This window comes from Chamaea fasciata, unplaced genomic scaffold, assembly GCF_029207755.1.
Source record: "Chamaea fasciata isolate MVZ Bird 193981 ecotype frontalis unplaced genomic scaffold, bChaFas1.0.hap1 SCAF_4, whole genome shotgun sequence".
In the NCBI taxonomy this organism is placed as follows: Eukaryota; Metazoa; Chordata; class Aves; order Passeriformes; family Sylviidae; genus Chamaea; species Chamaea fasciata.
In genome coordinates, this window is record NW_027094089.1 from 60,811,765 (window position 1) to 60,830,692 (window position 18,928).

The 18,928-nt window shown below is 38.6% G+C and overlaps 1 protein-coding gene across 3 annotated transcripts in view; it reads left to right on the forward strand.

The window, feature by feature from the left end:
* Nucleotides 1–18,928, forward strand: part of SLC28A3 (solute carrier family 28 member 3) — a 38,733-nt gene that overhangs the window by 14,179 nt on the left and 5,626 nt on the right. The window contains exons 4-14 of one of the 3 annotated variants that reach the window (XM_066182421.1): nt 999–1,090; nt 2,423–2,612; nt 4,513–4,657; nt 5,989–6,102; nt 7,495–7,572; nt 11,983–12,063; nt 13,051–13,131; nt 14,025–14,150; nt 14,488–14,618; nt 15,366–15,534; nt 17,179–17,376. In XM_066182421.1, the coding sequence (XP_066038518.1) occupies nt 999–1,090; nt 2,423–2,612; nt 4,513–4,657; nt 5,989–6,102; nt 7,495–7,572; nt 11,983–12,063; nt 13,051–13,131; nt 14,025–14,150; nt 14,488–14,618; nt 15,366–15,534; nt 17,179–17,376 (1,405 nt within the window). The remainder of the gene's footprint in view (nt 1–998; nt 1,091–2,422; nt 2,613–4,512; nt 4,658–5,988; nt 6,103–7,494; nt 7,573–11,982; nt 12,064–13,050; nt 13,132–14,024; nt 14,151–14,487; nt 14,619–15,365; nt 15,535–17,178; nt 17,377–18,928) is intronic. The other 2 variants (XM_066182422.1, XM_066182423.1) reach the window with 2 other exon arrangements.

An 18,928-nucleotide genomic window follows, 5' to 3' on the forward strand; every position in this document is an offset into this window, starting at 1 on the left:
CAGCTGCATTTAGTTTTCAAACAAGTACAGTCTGGACAATTAGCATCTCTAAATATAACATTGCCTTTATGGACTGGGAATGTGAGGCACTGCTTCAGAGATGTACCTCTCTAAAGCAGTGCATCTGAGATGACAGAGACATAGCTGTAGTTTTTTTTAGTTTTGTTTGTTTGTTTTTCCAGCTTGCACAATATGAAGGTGTTTTTTTTAACCACTGCTTCAGTAATTTTCATAGATAAACAGCCATGTCACCCCCATATTTAACATTTGAAATCTGTGTTGAATTAATTTCCTTAACTGTTATTTCCCTAAATTTGACCTCCCTCATGAAGTCACCCTCTTGCATTTAGTGATGAAAACGAAGAAAGTGAAATATGTAATAACTGGAAGAACTGATATCAGAGCATGACATTCAAACATAACAAATAATTTTAACTTCCATGAGATGATGACATGAAAAGTTAGTGTAATAACAACCAAATTTTAAAAAGTCCAGAAACATCTATGCACGTTGTAATAAGGCTTTAGATGGGTATTGGTTATTTTACACGCACACAAATGCAGCCTTAGGCCTTCACAATTACAGCAACGCTACTGTTCCACATAGTAGTGCTGGGCTGGCTGTATTAACAGAATTTGTGGGTCTAGTAATGGACACTGAATCTTCCAACTACTTACTCAGTTGGCACTAACCCTGTTAACAGATATCTTCACAGAACAGCTATACTTCAGAGGGTAGCAGAACTGGCCTGCTGACTTTGGCCCATTATGTAGATGACAGATTGTCCCATTAAATATCTGCCATATTTTCTTTTTCACCTGTCCAACATCAACCCAAAGAAGTCTCTCTCAAAAGGCACTTTTTATTTAGCACTTCAGATCCAAATTTAATCCTTTTCAAATTCAGTGAACTTCAGTGGAGAAATTTTGACCAATTTAACAGAATTTTCTTCTGCAAAAGCTTACATTTCTATTCTTTGTTAATTTCTTTTTCCTAGACATTTAGAAAAAAAATATGATGAAGCCTGTGACTTTTGCAAGAAACATAAAACCAAAATTCATTATGTTATCTGTGGAATTTTAATAACAGGTACAGTATATTTTACACCCAGGATTGCTGAAGCCTTATTTATTTACCTGTATGAGATGATAGGCTGTGCTGTGTCTTTATCTGATATAAAAACTCTTGACTGTCTTTAACAATGTATTTCAAAGTAGTTAAGAATTTAGTCCCAGAAAGAATTCCAGATTGCAAAACCTCCACTCATTCCCAAACATAACAAAAGCACAAGTCTTGCTAAACTGCTTCTCCAGCATGTTTAACGTCTGACTAGCAATTACACTTGCGATATCAGAGTAGTTCAGACTTTGTGTCTACTCCATTACCAGCTGACTCCAAAATTACAGTTTCAGTAACTTGTCCAAGACCATGATAGCACTTAAAAAACTGTCAGGCACCAAATAGGACTGAACTTAAGTCATGTACTTACGATAGTATGCACTGCAAAATCATTCAGATATTCTGTCTTCTCCCTTTCCTAATTAGCCAGTGGGTTAGTTTGTTTCCTTCTACTTCACAAGTTTGTTTCTGAACAAACTACAACTTGAACACTGGGAACATGGAGAATTGAAATATTTATGAGACAGGCATCAGCACACCAGGAGGTGGTTATAAAAGTGTTGCTTGCATGCTAAATATCTTGCCCTCATCACATCATCTTGCCTTGCTTTATCATAGTATAGACATATTCTGGTTCAGGAGAGTGAGTGAGTTCTAAGAATATGTCAGGATTTCGTACATTAATTCCATGAAAACCAACTTGCATTGCAAAAATCAGTAGTCCTTCTTTATTTGCAATAGACAAAATTAAATAATTCTTTACAAGAACTGAATATGGTTTTGTCCAACATTTTATCAGCAGTGAACCTGTCAAATAAATAATTTCATAGCTACTTCATAAAGTAAATTACTTTTAAGCTTCACAATTACTTAAGGTCATCAAATCAGTCAATTGACATGTGTTTATAAGAGTTTGTTTCTAGTTTTATTGGTTAAACTCATCCTCTTTCGAAAAAAGGAACAAGACTCATGACCTTAATTCATGCCTTTTAAAAAGGAAAAAGAAATTATTGTAGATATGTTAAATTTTTCTGAGTGATTAACATGTTTCATATGAACTTAACCTTGGCAAAAGCATATAATCTGCTTTGACAGAATGAAAGCCACTTTTCTCATCAATGAGCATATCATAAGTAACCACACTATCTAAAAAAGCAAAATTTTTCAGTATTTAGGCTGAGAGTCAGAAAATTGCCGTAAAGATAAACACAGGCCTGACTTTGATCACCACTTATAAATTTAAAATTCCTGTTTTTAAAAATACCAACCTAACTGACATGTATATTCTTGTTTCTGTGACAGCATACTTGGCAGTAGTTATTGCAGCCTGCAGTTTGAATTTTCAGAGAGCTTTGCCACTCTTTGTCGTCACTGTCATAGCCATCTTCTTCATCTGCTGGGATTTTTTAATAGCAAAGTATGAAGACACAATTGCTGCATTCTTTTCCCATGGAGAACAATATCTGAAAAAACAGTGGTTTTGGCTAAAATGGTAAATATTAATTACTTTCTATTTATGTAGAAGGACAATGCACTAGTCAAGTTGACTATTAAGAATAGTCCCCATAAGAACAGAGAGATGGGTAAATCATACATATCTCAATAAAATCACAGAATAATTCCGTATTTACCAGTTTACAGATACCAGAAACACATTCAGGATTTCAATGCAGTAGCTAGGGATCAAAAGTTTTGGCAGAAAGCATAGAAAAATACCACAAATTGAGATGGGAAAAGTTTGTGGTTGAAAGAGAATATGTTCACAAAAGTTCACGTGTGTTGCAGCTTTTTGCATTCGTTCTGCAAACCATAAAGTGCTTCACTGTTGACAGAGCTATTAGGTTCATATAGACCATAACTCAACATTTTCAAACTGCTAAAGATTGGAGTGTATTATCTAGACACTGCTTTTCCACGTATCCCCCTAGCAATTTTTACTTGACCTTCAGGAATCAAAACATGCCAGCCAGATATAATGTCATAATAAGGTTGTATGACCTTAATTTGGGATGGTAGACATTCATCTGCTAGATAAATGGTAGATGATTAGACCTGTCAGATACTTATTTCAGGTATTTCTGAGCAGTGATCTGGGTTATTGAAGTTATCCCCAGCAAAATGAGCAGGAAAATGAGCCTTGTAGACCAAAGAAAAAACAAATGAAATCTCATTAAAAAGGAAAACAAAATTAGCGAGCTACCTTCTGTTTCAGCTAGGTCACCTACTAACTGAGAGAGAAAGAGTTTTAAGGAGGAGTCATTCTCAGTTCAGGAAAATGTCCCAGATTATTCTTAAAATTTAGAAATGGCTTTGCTAAGAAAGGTGATATGAAGATTGTGGTCCGTCTGCTCAGGAGCCACATTAGAGAGCAGTCACACAGAGCCATTTCCATTAGATGATGTGGCAGCCTCTCTGGGAGAAGGAGCAAAAGGAGCAGGAGAGCCCTGAGGAGCAGATGGAACAAGTTGGGGGGCAGTAAATGCTATATTACCTGGGCTGCAATCCTTAAATTGTACATATCACAGATTAGGTGCTGAACTTGTTTTCTTGCAAGAGACAGAAAGACTCTCAGATGTAGAAAGGATTACTCAGCATTGCAACGGGGAAGCCATTTTGTAGTGTTTGCCTGCAATGTTTTTAATCCCCATCTAAAGATGGAATTTACGTATTTGGATACCACTGAAATCAGTGAAAGCTTATTGTTAGACAAAGCTAGCATTAAAGACTTGGGACTCTGTTTGTTTCCTCTCTGTACATGGGGTGATGTATTTTGTTGTCTTCCAGTCTGTTGCAATAATTACCTTCAATAAATAAGCTTAACATGGTTCTCCTAGTGGGGACCATAGAAGCACTGAAATACAGATGTATACATCTCATGTCTTTGTTTCTGAGGTAGTTGAACAGACTACAAATGGTTACAAGGAAAGGAGCCGTTTATAGCCTGCTCCTCAGTAGTGTGCTCCATAGGTCCACCAGCTAAACAGCACAGCACAGGTCATAAATACCACAGCCTCTCTTGCCCAGAACTAAAGAGAGATTTAATAAAAGAAGGAAGGGAAGGAAAAGAAGGATGAAGTGAGAAAAGAAGATACCGCACTTCATTTAGTAGAAATAGCACCCAGACAAGAGCCGCTCATGCTTTTTTTTTTCTTTTTGGTTCCCCCCCATACTCTGGCTTGGAGGACATTTCTTCCAGATGCCACCAAGGGATTTTGCCAGAGGTGCATCAGCACAGGCAGGTTCCTGTTTGTGTAGAGCCACAGGTTTTACAGCACAATATATCGTACAAAGAGTTTATTCACAAACAGAGATGTTAATGTTGTGGGTATGTAAAGGGAAAGGAATATCCCAAACATCCTTTTCAGGATATCATAATGCTTTTTATTTCCCAGGGTGTTGTGTGCAACTCTTACTATAACGATCATCTGCTGGCTCATCCTTGACATAACAAAACGAGGATCCCGTCAGCTCATCTCCTTTGGTGGGCTTGGGATGTACATTCTCCTGATGCTTATCTTTTCCAAATATCCAGCCAGAGTGAGTATTTATTCCATGATGGATCTTTTGGGATTTTTTTTATTCTGTGTCTAAAAAGGTATTCTCCCATCTTACCACCAAGTCTAGTAAGAGTAACAAAATGTGGGAAAGTAGGAATATAGGCTTGACTGACACCAAGCACTGTATTTAATTTCTGAGGAAAATAATTTTTTTGTTGGGGACCATGTAGGGGCTGTACACCTGTCTCTCAGTCTTTGGGAAACTGCTGCCCATCTTCTGTTTCGGCCCTGATACAGTTCAAGCTGAGATAGGCAGGCCTTCTCCATGCTTTCACCCACAGGAGCCTCACCATAGTCCTCAGCACATCACAGTCATTTTCTTGAGGACACTGTCATCATGTTAATACAAATTGCCTGGAATCAGAGGTATGATAGGCTTGTGTAGCTGTTACCCCTCACAAGTTTGTTTCCCACTGTATATTAAGTAGCCAAGGCTGACCTGTGGTGCTCACTTTTTGCTCACCTGCTCCCATAGGCTCTCAAATAAATGCCATGTATTTTAATTTTCCATCAGAAATATCCACTGTTTTGCTGTGGTATTGCAAAGGGGCAATACCACAATTCAGCCACCACAATCGCCACTTTAGCTTTTATTCTTGTTTGCATCCCTCACATATCTCAACATGCTTTCGTTAATTAAACATCCACTGTCCAGGTCACCAAATTTTCCCTATACTTTTCACATCTTCCATCAGTGCTGAGACTTTCTTAACAAGTGAAGTCCTCTCAGCAAGGACTGATGAACTTGCCCTGTCTTTTGCAACTGCTGCTGTCTCCAACTGAGGTGAAAATTCATACTCCAAATGCTTTGTGCTCTCCCATGAACCCTCATTACACCTAATTGGTTTGTGTTATTACATTGTGTTATTACATAGAGAATGCCATCTCAACTCTTTGTTTTGTAAGTGATTTGATTCAGTTTTCACAAAACAAAGATGTTTTCTGAGGCAGAAGAACAGGAATCATCAGTATAGTGAAGAGGACTTCATCATAGGCCCCTACAGTTTCTCTTATGACTGCCTTTATATGATGAATCACAATGTAAAACTGAGTAGTTCTCAAGTATCAAAAGTCTTTAAAGCTAGGGGATATAAACAGAGTTGAAATTACCCAAGGACAAACCCTGTAGCAAAATCTCCTTGTTCTCTGTCCAGGTATGTGTAGATCCAAGTCCCCTACAACCTGTTCTGGCAGCTGCTCCCATCCTGCAGTATAGTCAGACGATCCCCTTACATTATTTAAACAAACATCCAAAGTAAACTATCATTTATTTAAATAATGAGTAGTTTCTTTTTTTTTCTATCTATCTAGGTTACTTGGAGACCAATATTTTCAGGAATAGGAATGCAGTTTATTCTTGGGATTCTTATTCTGAGGACCAAAGTGGGTTTTGATGTATTTAACTGGTTGGGCATTCAGATCCAGGTAAGCTATTGAGCAAAATCCTTACTTGTTTAATATAATTTTCTGTCTTGAGAACCTTACATTATATAAACAGGCTGTTCAAGGATCCATTTGTCCCTTGATTTTTTTTTTTTGTCTTGAAGAAAACAGGATTCTCAGAAAGGTAATTGACTTCCTGAGTTCAACCTTCTTCCCATTTATTTTTTGTTCAGTTAATACAATGGCTAGAGTAATCCTATTTATTAATGGCTTAACCATCCTTGGGCTGAAGTTATAAATTGGCATTCTTGAAACACAAATTACTGTTGGTCCAGGGCACTCATAAGAACTCTTAGAAATGGCTTAACTCCAAATTGTCCTTGCAGTAAGCACGATATGCAGCAAAACCTTGGGATTTAGGGCACAACCTTAATTATCTTCAAAGCAGCAACGTTCCTGGCATCAGAGACATTTCATAGTCCTCATAACATACAAGAAAATTAATTCAGCTACATATAGGTGACAAAATCCAGATCTGCATGCCGGAAGGGATCTCTAGAAAGTGGACAGGATCTATATGCAGGCATCCCTGCAAACAGAAAGTTTTTTTAAAAGTCTCTTACCGTAAAGTAACGAATAAATAATATCCAAACTAGAGATCAGAGAGTACCTGCTGAAGGACATTCAGACTTTTCACCTCAGGGATACTATTCGCACAACTGTTGTTGACAGGTAAAGAAGCAGAGGTAAAAACCAGACAGTGCAGAATGTACTGTCTTTGCACAGGAGCAAAGGCACAAATGTGATGTCTGTCTAATCTGCGGGCAGTGAGAGTCATCTGTGTTTTGTCACCAGGTTCTCAGCCTCTGACCAAAGCAGGTCTGGTGCTCCCTTTTGTTAGCTTCTTATTTTCATGTCTTACTGTCTATCCTGTCAGAACTAATTACTGTAGCCATTATAAACTGTATTTTAACTCCATTTTAAACTGTATCAGTAATGCATACATTTGCATCAGAAGTATAAAAATGCACTGGATCAAAATTTAAAAGTAGAAGATTCCCTCTGGCTAGCTCTTAGCTACTACACCTTTTGAAACTCATTACTTCAGCCATCAAATCTCCATTTTAAGCTGTATAATTCATTGTACTTATTTTCATCACATAGAGCATAGAAATGCACCACAGTGTTGGGATTTAAAAGTAAATGTTTTTTTCAGTGTAGCTTATGGCCTCCATTGTGTCATGTACTCAATAGAGCACGGCAGAGACCCTCGGTTCAGCCAAATACAATCATCAGTGCAGCTTGGACCCCTACAAATCAGAGCCCAAGCTTCTTGGACATCACCATACCTCTGCAAGACAACTAGCAATATTTTGTTGGGTTTTGGCATGTACCCAGAGCTTATGGCTAATTTGCTTTGCTTTCTGTCCCTAGACTTTTCTGGAGTACTCTGACACAGGTGCCAAGTTTGTGTTTGGTGACAAATACACTGATCATTTCTTTGCTTTTAAGGTAAGATGGTTTTTATATGCTGTATGTGGCAGATAAACAATGCCAAGTGGAACTGTATAGCTGGAAAATAAATTGTGTGTCTTGTCATACCTACGTAGTCACCAGAGAAATCAACAGGTAAATGATTCCTTATTATGTGATATTCTGCATAGAAAATTTGGGAACACTTTCATTCACTGCTATATACTAAGTTAGATTGCACTTACTTTGTTTAATTGTAGCAACACATATTACATGTAGATGAAACTTTGGAATAGCTTTCTACAAGGAATAGGTTAAAAGGCTTGTACTTGGCCACTGACAGAAATATTATCTTTTGCCTATTTTCCCCACCTCTCCATGAGTAAAAGTGCTCTGCCGTGCTATGCTGTTGTACCCTTACGTGCTGTACAAACCACTGCCTCACAGACTTTCCCGCTGAAGAAGTGGAGAGCCTCGATGTGTATTTATGCCTGGGAGAAGAGTTAGAAGCTGCATAAGCAGGAAGAATTACATGATATTGCAGTACTATTGAATTTATAAGATCACAGGGAGATTTTCCATCTTTTTCTTAAGAGACCTTTTTGGGAAACAGCTAGAATACAGTTTATCTGCTCTGTGCTCTCTAATCTGCACCATCATCCTTCCTGGGTTTGCTTTGAGAAGTAGCTCATGCCACAGTTCCTGCTTAGGCTGTAATCAAGAACATACAAAGCAAAAGAAACACCAAACCCCAAACCAACCCAAATAACAAATAAATAAACCCCAAACAAATATAATAAATGTATCAGGACTTACTCAGACACCATTCTTTTGATATTTCAGGTATGTGACCATGGGATTATATGCCTTTTGTCTTATTTTTTTCTTCAGGTGATATTCCAAACTAGACATTCTGCAAACTTAGCTTTTTCATTACTTTAGAGAGAAAGTGCTATCTGTAAAATAACCTGCTACTAAGAACAGTCAGAACATCTTAGGAGGGCAAAAAATTTAGACATTTTGTCATTAACATGATTCTATATGTTTCAGGGATGAAATTATTAAATCTCCTTCCCGCCCCCCCCCCCCCGCCTTAATGATGTAAAATACTTTGCTTACTAAAACCATAACTGGGGATTAGACAGCCAGAAGTTTGCTTCTGTGTAGGCAGATGTCCATCGGTCTTATCCTATGGTTCAAGCCAGCAAAACCATGGAATTTCTAGAAGATGATAACAGGAATAAGTAGATTATTCTCACCTTGAAAAACAAGAAAATAAGTTGGTTTTCAGAGCTGCATATATATAGCCATATATACATATATATGTATACGGAGTGGCAGGCAGGCAAGTGTACAGCAATATCAAAACGTGCTCCATCTGCTCCTCCTCTAGACAGGGAATTCTGTCTTCCAACAACAGTGAGTGACAGTCAGCTTGTTCTCTCTTGAAACACTTGTCATTTATTTAGACAATAAGCTGGTCCAAAGTGCTTTTTTGTGTCTTTCAGGTATTTTATGGGGTTTACATGTTGTGATGACCTCTCCAAATCTTGCCCCAAGATATTTCAAAGCATCCTCCAAAAGACAATGCTTAGCTCCTGAGAGATTAGACAAGGGACAGGATATGTCTGCAGAAAACTGTCACAGTCCAGTTGTATTCATACTGCATCCTTAGCAATAGGCAGGGACACGTGACTTTTCTTCCAGGTGAAGTGGACATGTTACCAGAGCAGACACATCCTATATGTACATATGCACACTTGTTTATGTTCTGACCAGTTCACCAGTCCCCCAGTGCCTTTGAGCACACAGTTCTGGAAGCACTAATCAGTCAAAAATGCACACGTTTGAATGCATATACTGGGATATTTTAAGTGTGTATTAGTGCAGGTAGATGCAGAGTATCAGAGTTGTAAAAGAATCCACTTGCCCACATAAATAAGCACTTCCAAGTACTTAAGTAGATGGAAAAGACCTTTTAGTATTACGTCTTCTGTCCTGGTGACTACGAAAGACAAAGTTTGCTTTGACCAAGGAGGAAACTGGACTTCTGTTAAATCTCTAGCTTCTTTAGTACACCAGGAGACTTACGGTTCCCTGAGAAAGGCTTTGCTTTGAAGGTCAAGCTTTAGGAGTGTATGAAAAAGCAGGATGTTTCTTAAACATCAATACAATATCATGTTTCTTAAACATCCTTCTTTGAAGGAAAATAGGGAAAAAGTTAAAGCCACAGATAGGAGGGGAGTTGAGAGCAGCCAACAGTTTTAACTTCCTGCTCTTTATGGTAATAACAAAAGAAGAGACTGGGGAGAAAGGTATTAATTTTACTGAACTGAACTCTCTGCTGTTACTGCATGGCAAACTGTCCCTACAGAATTGCGAAAAGGATCAAGGAACCAAACTGTAGAAAACAACATTATATTAACTTGTTGAACAGCACAACAATATTGGTTAATTGCGCTCTGTCCTTTCAGGGAAAGGTTCTGATCATCAAAATTGAGTTTCTAAATGTTTATCAAAATTGTTGATAGTACCAACTCTTCTCTAGAAAGGCATAGAGTCTATGTACTGAAAAGATCTGAACTAACAGAGTGGTTTGTTGTTTTTCATTCTGTTACTTGATTTTATTTATAATGCATTATGTAATTAGTGAATACACATGAAAGCTTCCTAGTCTTTATGGTTGTGGGAAAATGACTGTAGACCCTGTGGACTGGTAACTGGGGGTGCACTCAGAGGAAACTGAGTGGTTATATTTGCATTTTAGCAGGAGTTGTATAATACAGGGTAAATCACAGTTGCTGCTTTATGGATGGAATATGGTTGGTGCATGACTTGAAACCTCTTCCATGGTTATTCCTCATCACCTGTTAAGGGAGATGGAATGGAGGGTGGAGTGGTGGCACCACTGCCAGGCTCTGTGGAAATACTTGCAGGAAAGAGAACTTGGTGGTACTTTGCAGCTGATAAACTATATACCAACTGTCAACCCAAGGAAAGAGGGGAAGATGCTGGTGAACCAGCAACTGTGGCAAAATCTCTCTCCTTAGACAAAATTGCTTCATAAAAGCTGACCAATAATATTAATGTACACATTTATACATATGTAACTTTACATATTAATGTAAAGTTACCTACTCCTGATGTATGACCACCCCTTACTGGAATGCTCTCTACATTCTTTTTGACTGTATCTTTAAAATCTAAGGGAGAGATTTTTACACTAATCAGTAACAAAGGTATGTATGACTAGAGTCACTAAACTCCACTTAAAGAGAAAGAATTAGTACATAAGTTGACTATGGGGGGAAGTTAGGGAAGACCCCATCTTAACTGCTGGGATCAGTCAATGGGCTGAACCTCTTTTCTTTCCCATACAAATGCCTGTTGGGTAAGAACCAGACTCTGTGTGCCCTGAATGCTTTTATTGGGTAATAGAGCTTGTCTGTGTATTCCTTCAAGTATATTTTTGCAGTCAGATACAATCAGCAACAATCTTTGAACCTTAAGCTGTAACAATTTTATATTAATAAGAGTGTTATTCCTTAAATTATTAGTGTAAATCCTTTATGGACACTGGCAGCTGGCAGCAGGTAACACACGCTAATAGGGCAAGACCTGCCAAGAGGTCTCCCTTTATCCTGGTGGTGTATTTTCGTAAGACAGTCAAACCACCCTCCGAAACAACAGGACTCTTCAGTTAAGGGTGCCCCTAAAGGGATGCTGACAGACTGGTCAGGCTTGGCTTGGCTTTCCTGGGACACTGACCGAGAAATTAAACACTACGGGGCAAATAAGTCTCTCCATGCTAACGGTCAAGGAAGCCTCCCCTTTTCATGTAACAGTGGTACTGTTTTAGCTGTAACTAATCTGTCTGACTAATTTTGGACCTTTGGGGGGTGAGGGGCTGGAATTTTTCTTTGTTGTATGCCAGCTTAGAAGTGGTGCTGTCCTGAATACTTCACATACTTGAGAATCAGGTTGTATTAGTTTCATTCAGGATGAAAACCCAATCAGAGAGTGGTTTTAATAGCCTGTCGGAGAGTGGGTTAGGCATTCATGCAATTTTTTAAATTATGTTGAAAGAAAGTATTTTTCAATGTCCACAGTAAGAGACCTATATTCACTTTTTGTATTTAATAAGTATATACCTTTAAATAGATTCTTTTAAAAGGGTGTAAATGTTTGATTTAAACATGGCTATAAACCAATGTGTATTATGCTAAGCTAAACAGTTTCCAAACAATTGCAGTTGTGTTAGAATACTATGTAGATAAATGAGATTTATTTAATTACAGCACAAAAAGGAAGGAAGTGTAAACTTAATGATAAGTTTTCAATACCTGTAAGTACAACTCCAAAAGCCTGACTCTCTTTTTCAAAGAATAAATAGCCTGAAGGACAGGAAACCACTCTAGAAGTTATAATGATTTTGTGTCTTCAAATCAGGTACTGCCAATTGTGGTTTTCTTCAGTACGGTTATGTCTATGCTTTACCACATTGGATTCATGCCATGGCTTATTGGAAAGGTATGCATTTTTGCCAATTAGGTGCCCATTTGGCTAGTGTGGGGAATGTTTTGAACACGTGCGGAGGAACTGTAGCTTGGAAATAGTTCCAGATGTTACCATTACATGGTAGATATGCAAAATCTTAATTGGCATCACATTGCACACCTTCTCTCTCTCAGTCTGGTTTCATTGCTCATGTCATATTAATTGTTAGATTTGCCTGCCTATGTTTAGCATTCTTTGGATGCCATACTTGCTTAAGTCTTCTTTTCCTGTCTGCCCTTCTCAAAGTGCAGGTTGGAGGTTAAACCACAGACAGTGAATTTCTGCTAAGCATTTCAGCAGCAATTGCATACACCTTCCTATCACAGATACCCAGACAAGATCCTCAGTAGTTCCTCACCTCACTCTCTAAGTGTTCATTTCTGTCGTCATCTATGTCTACTAAGATAGGATCAAGTCCACTTTCTGTCCTCTCTGTCCAATAAACCTGTTACATGAAGGAAAAGATCTTCCTCTGTGGTGGTAGTCAAACCTAATTTGAAGATATTCTTAAATTAAATTACTTTGCCCTTCACATTCACGGGATTGTTATATAGGCACCATGAACATCGCCTAGTTGACATTAGTGTGCTAAATTTGCAATCAGGCATTTTTAGCCTTAATCTAAATTTCACATTTTTTCCCTCCTTATGATCCAAGTCTTTTTGGACAAGATGATTAGTAATAAGAACACATCAAAGTATCTGTTTTGTTTAATTTAGTTTTAACATACTTATGCCTAGAAGGTGCCTGGACTACTTTCAGTTTTGTTAAATTACTCCTCCTCTGTCTTATTCTAGCATGTAACATTTACATGAATGTGCTATACCTTTAAACTGAAATCGTGGACTCAGGAAGCACTGTAACATGTCTCTGAACTCTTAGATTGATATGATTAACTCAAGAAGGGCATGGAACAGACAGAGCCAATTTTTGTTTTTTTTTTTTTTTGAATCATTTTAGGTTGGTTGGGTAATGCACATCCTCATGGGGACAACTCCTGTTGAATCTCTGGTAGCTGCAGGTAACATATTTGTGGGACAGGTGAGTTGGAGCACAGAAAAACATGCTAACAAAAAACAGTATTACAGAATATAGGGAAATAATGCTGCTCATTGAGCATTCATGTATTAAAAGAATAATCTCTTATAAAGCTAGGATTCCTCTACAGCAAGTCTGATGGTTGATTTCCAAAACTACAGTATGTTCATATGTTGGCTATGAAGAAATTACAATTTCAGGATTCTTTTTGAGTTGGAAAAGCAAGTGATATGAAAAGATGGCACAGAAAGCAGGCAAGGGCAGGAGAGACAATGAAGAAAACTAAGATCCAGGGCTAGCAGTATAAGGCCTTATTCACAAAAAGAGTGGACAACATCTAACTTTCCACTTTAATGGGAAATGCATTAAACCCACATTTACAACAATGTCTGTCCAAAGCTTAAAAGCAATGTAGGAAGATCAACAATTAGCATCCAAGCCCAAATGCACTATTAGCATGATATTTGGCAGCAATGCATCACCACGTCACAATACTTCAAGATTTAAAGTATGCCTTTGCATGACACTGCCTGAAGGATGTGCTCACACACATGCCAGAGAGGTGTGTTTCATTTGACAGCCTTGTCTGTGGCTCAGACCTGTAGCTGTCCCTAAGCCACTGAGAACTGGAATAGAATTTCGTGGCAGTTTCATTGTGCTTTCAGGGGGACAGCACAATTATCCATAACCAGCCACAATAGTCTTCAGACATTCTCTTTCTTGGGATAAAAAAGTCCCAATCTATTGAAATTTGAGCACTCATTAGCACTAGGATTAACTAGTCAAAGATACTGAAGAGAGTATGATGCAGACACTAATTTTTCTGCCCTTAATAAAAGAAATCTTGAAACTTTTATTGGGGATTTCTTAATTTGGTGCTTGTTTTTCACTTCCAGACAGAGTCTCCTCTCCTGGTACGGCCCTACTTACCATACATCACCAAGTCGGAACTCCATGCAGTCATGACAGCAGGATTCTCAACTATTGCTGGAAGTGTCTTAGGAGCATATATTTCTTTTGGGGTAAGAGAACTAGAAAATACATGGTTTATCTGAAATTTTTCAAGTATTTGGCCCAGATAAAACACATTGAAAGTATCCCTCAGTCATTCCCACTGTTTGTTTTTTTGTCTCTGAAGGAATTAGCCACAAAAACCCCTGGTCTTCTGACGGCTCATTCTCTTCCTTATGAGCAATATGAGCTTTTAATGATCCCTGTAGAAAAATCATCCAAACAACTAGAAAAATTAATTGTATTCCTACATGTTTGTGCATAATGGATTATGCATAATAATATATGCATATACATAATAATCCATAATGGTTATCTTGGATTATTTTCTGTCACCTGGAATTTTAGGTTTCCCCCTCCCACCTCCTGACTGCTTCCGTCATGTCAGCACCAGCATCATTAGCTGCCTCCAAGTTATTCTGGCCTGAAACTGAAGAGCCTCTGGTAACTCTGAGGAGTGGCATAAAAATGGCAAAAAGGTAAGCTGATCCAGGTACTATTTAATACTACTGCAAAAATGAGATCTGGAAAAATAACTCCACATACAAATTTTAGGGGGATTACATGGTGGGTGTGCAAGCAATAAATTAATTGCAGACTAAATACTGAAAATGGTTAATTTATTAACTCAGATGAGTGTGCCCAGTTACAATCCAACATATTGCAAGGACCTAGGCGAAACTGTAAACTCTCCAAAGAAAGAGGGAAGTGCCTACCTGAGGTGACCTGCCAGGAGGCTTTCCCATTTGTAATGAATCTGTAAATGGAAACATGTAAAAAGCAAAGGCAAAGCAGTCATTTCAACAACAGCAGCAATTTTGTTGCCCACCTGCAGGGAGACTTCTCTTGAGAATGACAGGCAAAGAAAAAAGCTTGTAAGGATCTCTTCCTGAATGGCCCAGGCATGTCTGCAAGGGCTGCATGGAAGAAGAGCAGTGACCACTGCCTAATCCTAGCAGTGCTACAGTTTTGAGGTCTGATCCATGTCTTGCCCAACCCTGAATGTACCAGAATACATGCTCAGGGCATCACAAGCATATGCTTCAAGTGTCTGCCATGAGGACTAACAGGAAAAGTCCACTTTACCTCATCATTCCTCTTCATTATTTTCTCTACAAGTGTACAGACAGCTTCAGTACTAGAATTCTAATCCAGTGCTTTTAGTTCTGTTACTTGTTCTTGAATTTAAAGATGTTCACACTCTGGTTTTGTCTTCATTGGTGAAGTGAATCAAAGAATCTGCTGGAAGCAGCCAGTCAGGGTGCCTCTACCTCCATCGGGCTAGTAGCAAACATCGCCGTGAATGTGATCTCCTTCCTTGCCCTGCTGAGCTTCCTTGACTCAGGCCTTTCTTGGGTAGGCAACTTGTTTGACTATCCACAGCTAACCTTTGAGGTATGGTCTCCAGGTTCTTCATGCAACTGATGTACATGCATAATTTGTCTGTCTCAAATTTAAGTGCTTGTGTGGTTTGTTTGTAGTTGTTTTTTTTGTTCTCATTTTGTGTTTTAATGTGATCTAAACCCATATTTATTTGCATGTTTTGAAAAATTTCTTAATAGTTAAAGTAAAATTTTTGTCATGTAAGTATTTCTGTATCTATTAGTCTGCATATAGTTTCCCTCTCTGGTGTTCCTGCTAACCCTCAGTGTATGTTTTTACCGAGTAGGCTAGCATCTGCCTTCTCTGATTTGGCAGTGCAGCACACCTGTCAGTTACACACTTGCTGGGCCATTACTATCTCCTTCAACTAAACATATAAGTGGCTTTAGCTTCAGGAGGTCCCATCAAACCCTTAATGCTCATTAGATTCACTTAGATGGGGATACTGGAGAAAGGCTGGGCTTGTCTGAAACCAGACTTACTCGATATCAGTTAGTTCTCAAAACAATTACAATGTAAAACTGTACCCAAATCACTTAACAGAGCAAATGGGTTTCAAACAGGACTTCTGTTTGAACCTAGGTCAGTATGTCATTTTTGACCCAATGCAATCACCTAGTTTCAGTGGTTTGGGCCTTTTTGTTTTGCAAGACCCTAAAAAAAGCCTTGTGAGAAACATGGATATAATTTGTGTTACAGGTGCTGCAGAAGTGCACTCATAACATATGCCACTCAAAACAGATATGGCTTCAGCAATACTAGATTATTACCCTGCCAAGCTTTCACAGATATCTCACTGCACCCCAGATACCCACAGCTGAGAAAAGGCACAAGTATGCATGCTTCAGGCGTACTCATGCAGGGGCTGGTGTTTTCATAACTGCTGGGTGGTGTAAGGTTTGGACAGGTAGATAGTCCACAAGGAATTGAGACACAGACACTATGCATGCAGCCAGTCTTCACTTAGGAGAGACACTAACGTGTAACTTTTTGTTGGCAAAGAAACCAGCCAGGAACAGTAACTGCTTAAAGACCTCTGTTACAATCCCTAGGGACAATCTGACCAAATCCTTTCACAGCTGAAGCTATTTTCTCTCATACAGAAACAAGCTATACTGTGATATGGGATTTCTTTTTCAATTTGCATAAATCTCATAATGCCAGGAAAAAGTAGACACAGCTTTAATTGTGTCAGATACACAACTTTTATGCAGAGACAACTCTTTTGTTTACACCAGTTGGAGTCCAATAACCTGATAATTAAGTGTGTTCAATAACACATTTGATTTAATCAGCAGAAGAATTAGAATCCTCAGTTCTCTTATCAGCTTTTTAGTTCTTCTCCTCAAAAACTGTGCCTAATTTGAAGCCATTATTGAGGGGAAAGAAGGCACAGAAACCTTTGTTTTATTTTAGATATAAAATTAGGGACATATATCAATATTTGTTATACCTAGAGACTGCATTAATGGTTTAAAAGTTACTCAAGCATGCCTGACAATTAAAAACTCTCCCAGAGTTTGTGGCAGCAAAAATTCAAGGCCAATTTTTTTCTGGTAAAATAAAACCATCCTTATTTTAAGTTTAGAAAACTTACTGCCTGCTATTGTTCTTTGACCATATCTTTTGACCTGCTTTTTCTTATACATTCTGCAGAACATTTGTGCTTATGTCTTCATGCCATTCTCTTTCATGATGGGAGTAGACTGGGAAGACAGTTTTATTGTTGGTGGACTACTAGGTTACAAAACTTTCTTCAATGAATTTTTGGCTTATGAGCGCCTTTCAAAACTGATTCAAAAGCGAGAAAAGGGTGGAAGCATGTATATTAATGGTGTGAAACAGTATATGACAGTAAGTAACATTTTCTGTTCTACAGATTTATTTCATCAAATACTTCAATGTTGAAGTTCAACTTACTTTTTAATTCGGGCATTAAATGGTTGCATATTACTCTAAGATGTGTCTTTGAGCAACAGACTTTAATTGTGGAAGTGCAGCATTGCTCTGTATGGTTGCTGTGACTGTCATTGCCCTAGCTGTCTTGAACAAGCATAGAAACAGAATGGTGTGGTTTTGGGGAACATGCAGTGTCCCTCAGGACACCATACTTAAGAAAGAGGCTGTCTTCAAGGCAAGTTTCTTCTTACCTGATTCTCAGCACTTATCTATGAGCTACTCTCCCAAGAAAACCCTGAGGAAGAACTTGAGGATCCTCCTGCCCTCAGATGTTTGTCCAAGCATTAAACTTAAAGAGAGGCAAGCAGCAAGCTCTAGCAGGTGGCATTACTGGCACACCTTTGCTGTAGGCTATTGTTCCCTTTGCAGAGGGCAGTAGTAAAAGACATGCAGTACATGGCATGCACCTCCCTTACCACACTGAGTCCAATCTGTCTGTCTCAATTGAGCTTTCCAGCCTTGTCCCACCTCTCGTTCACAGTTTACCCAACAGAAGTGTAGTTCCTACTACAGTGCCTGAGGAAGGCAATGCTAAGGGCACCTTGCATGTGTGCATGGGGTCAAAGGTCATTCAGTGATCAGAGCTGTCATTTGTGGATGTGACTGCTCCACTGTCTGGCATTCACACGCACAGCACATGCTGAATTTGTCCTGAGAAAAGGCAACGAAAACCATGATACCCAACTTTACACTTCCATTGATCCTTCTTTCTCAAATCGAGACAGATTGACACTGTGGAGAAAGCCTGAATGAGAAAGTATTTTGTACAGCTCTTATTTGCTTCTTTGAATCAGATGGGATGCTGTGGATTCCTCTTATATTAAAAACCAAAATCAAATTCCTGACCACTTGCATTCCTGATTAACAAAACATATTTCACATGTGGAGGTAGGAAGCCACATGGTCTTATAAAATATTCACACCCTTGCCTGAGCACCCATTACTGCTGTTCCTGAAATTCCTGGCAATAAAACCATGGCTAGAATGATCTTTGATGTGCTCTGCTATAGCTGTGCTTCCTTCTACTATGTGACTATGACACTGAATTCCTGCATGAGTGAATAAGGGTTTTTTAGTACAGAATACAGCCTTAGAGGATAGATCCTAGGGAAATCTACTTCACTCCCCCCGCCCCCCACCCCCCCCCTTCCCATAAGATGTCATATAGAACCTTCACATTCACTTCTAATACTTATAAAGAGCTGTATTAGCTTCCATGGTGAAAAGCTCTGAGAAACATAAACAATTTTGATTCATAATGCTGGTAAAAATTGGCTAGTAACCATTATAATTACAGCACAACAGTTCAGGTGAGGGTGTGCTTGGCTTCCATTTTTAATTTCTCTTCAGCTTCAGAGCTCTCTAATTCATCCACACACAGATATTCACTCAGACTGAGCAAACAAGTGTCTTCACCTGAGTCATTAATTACATGGCTTCCTGTTTT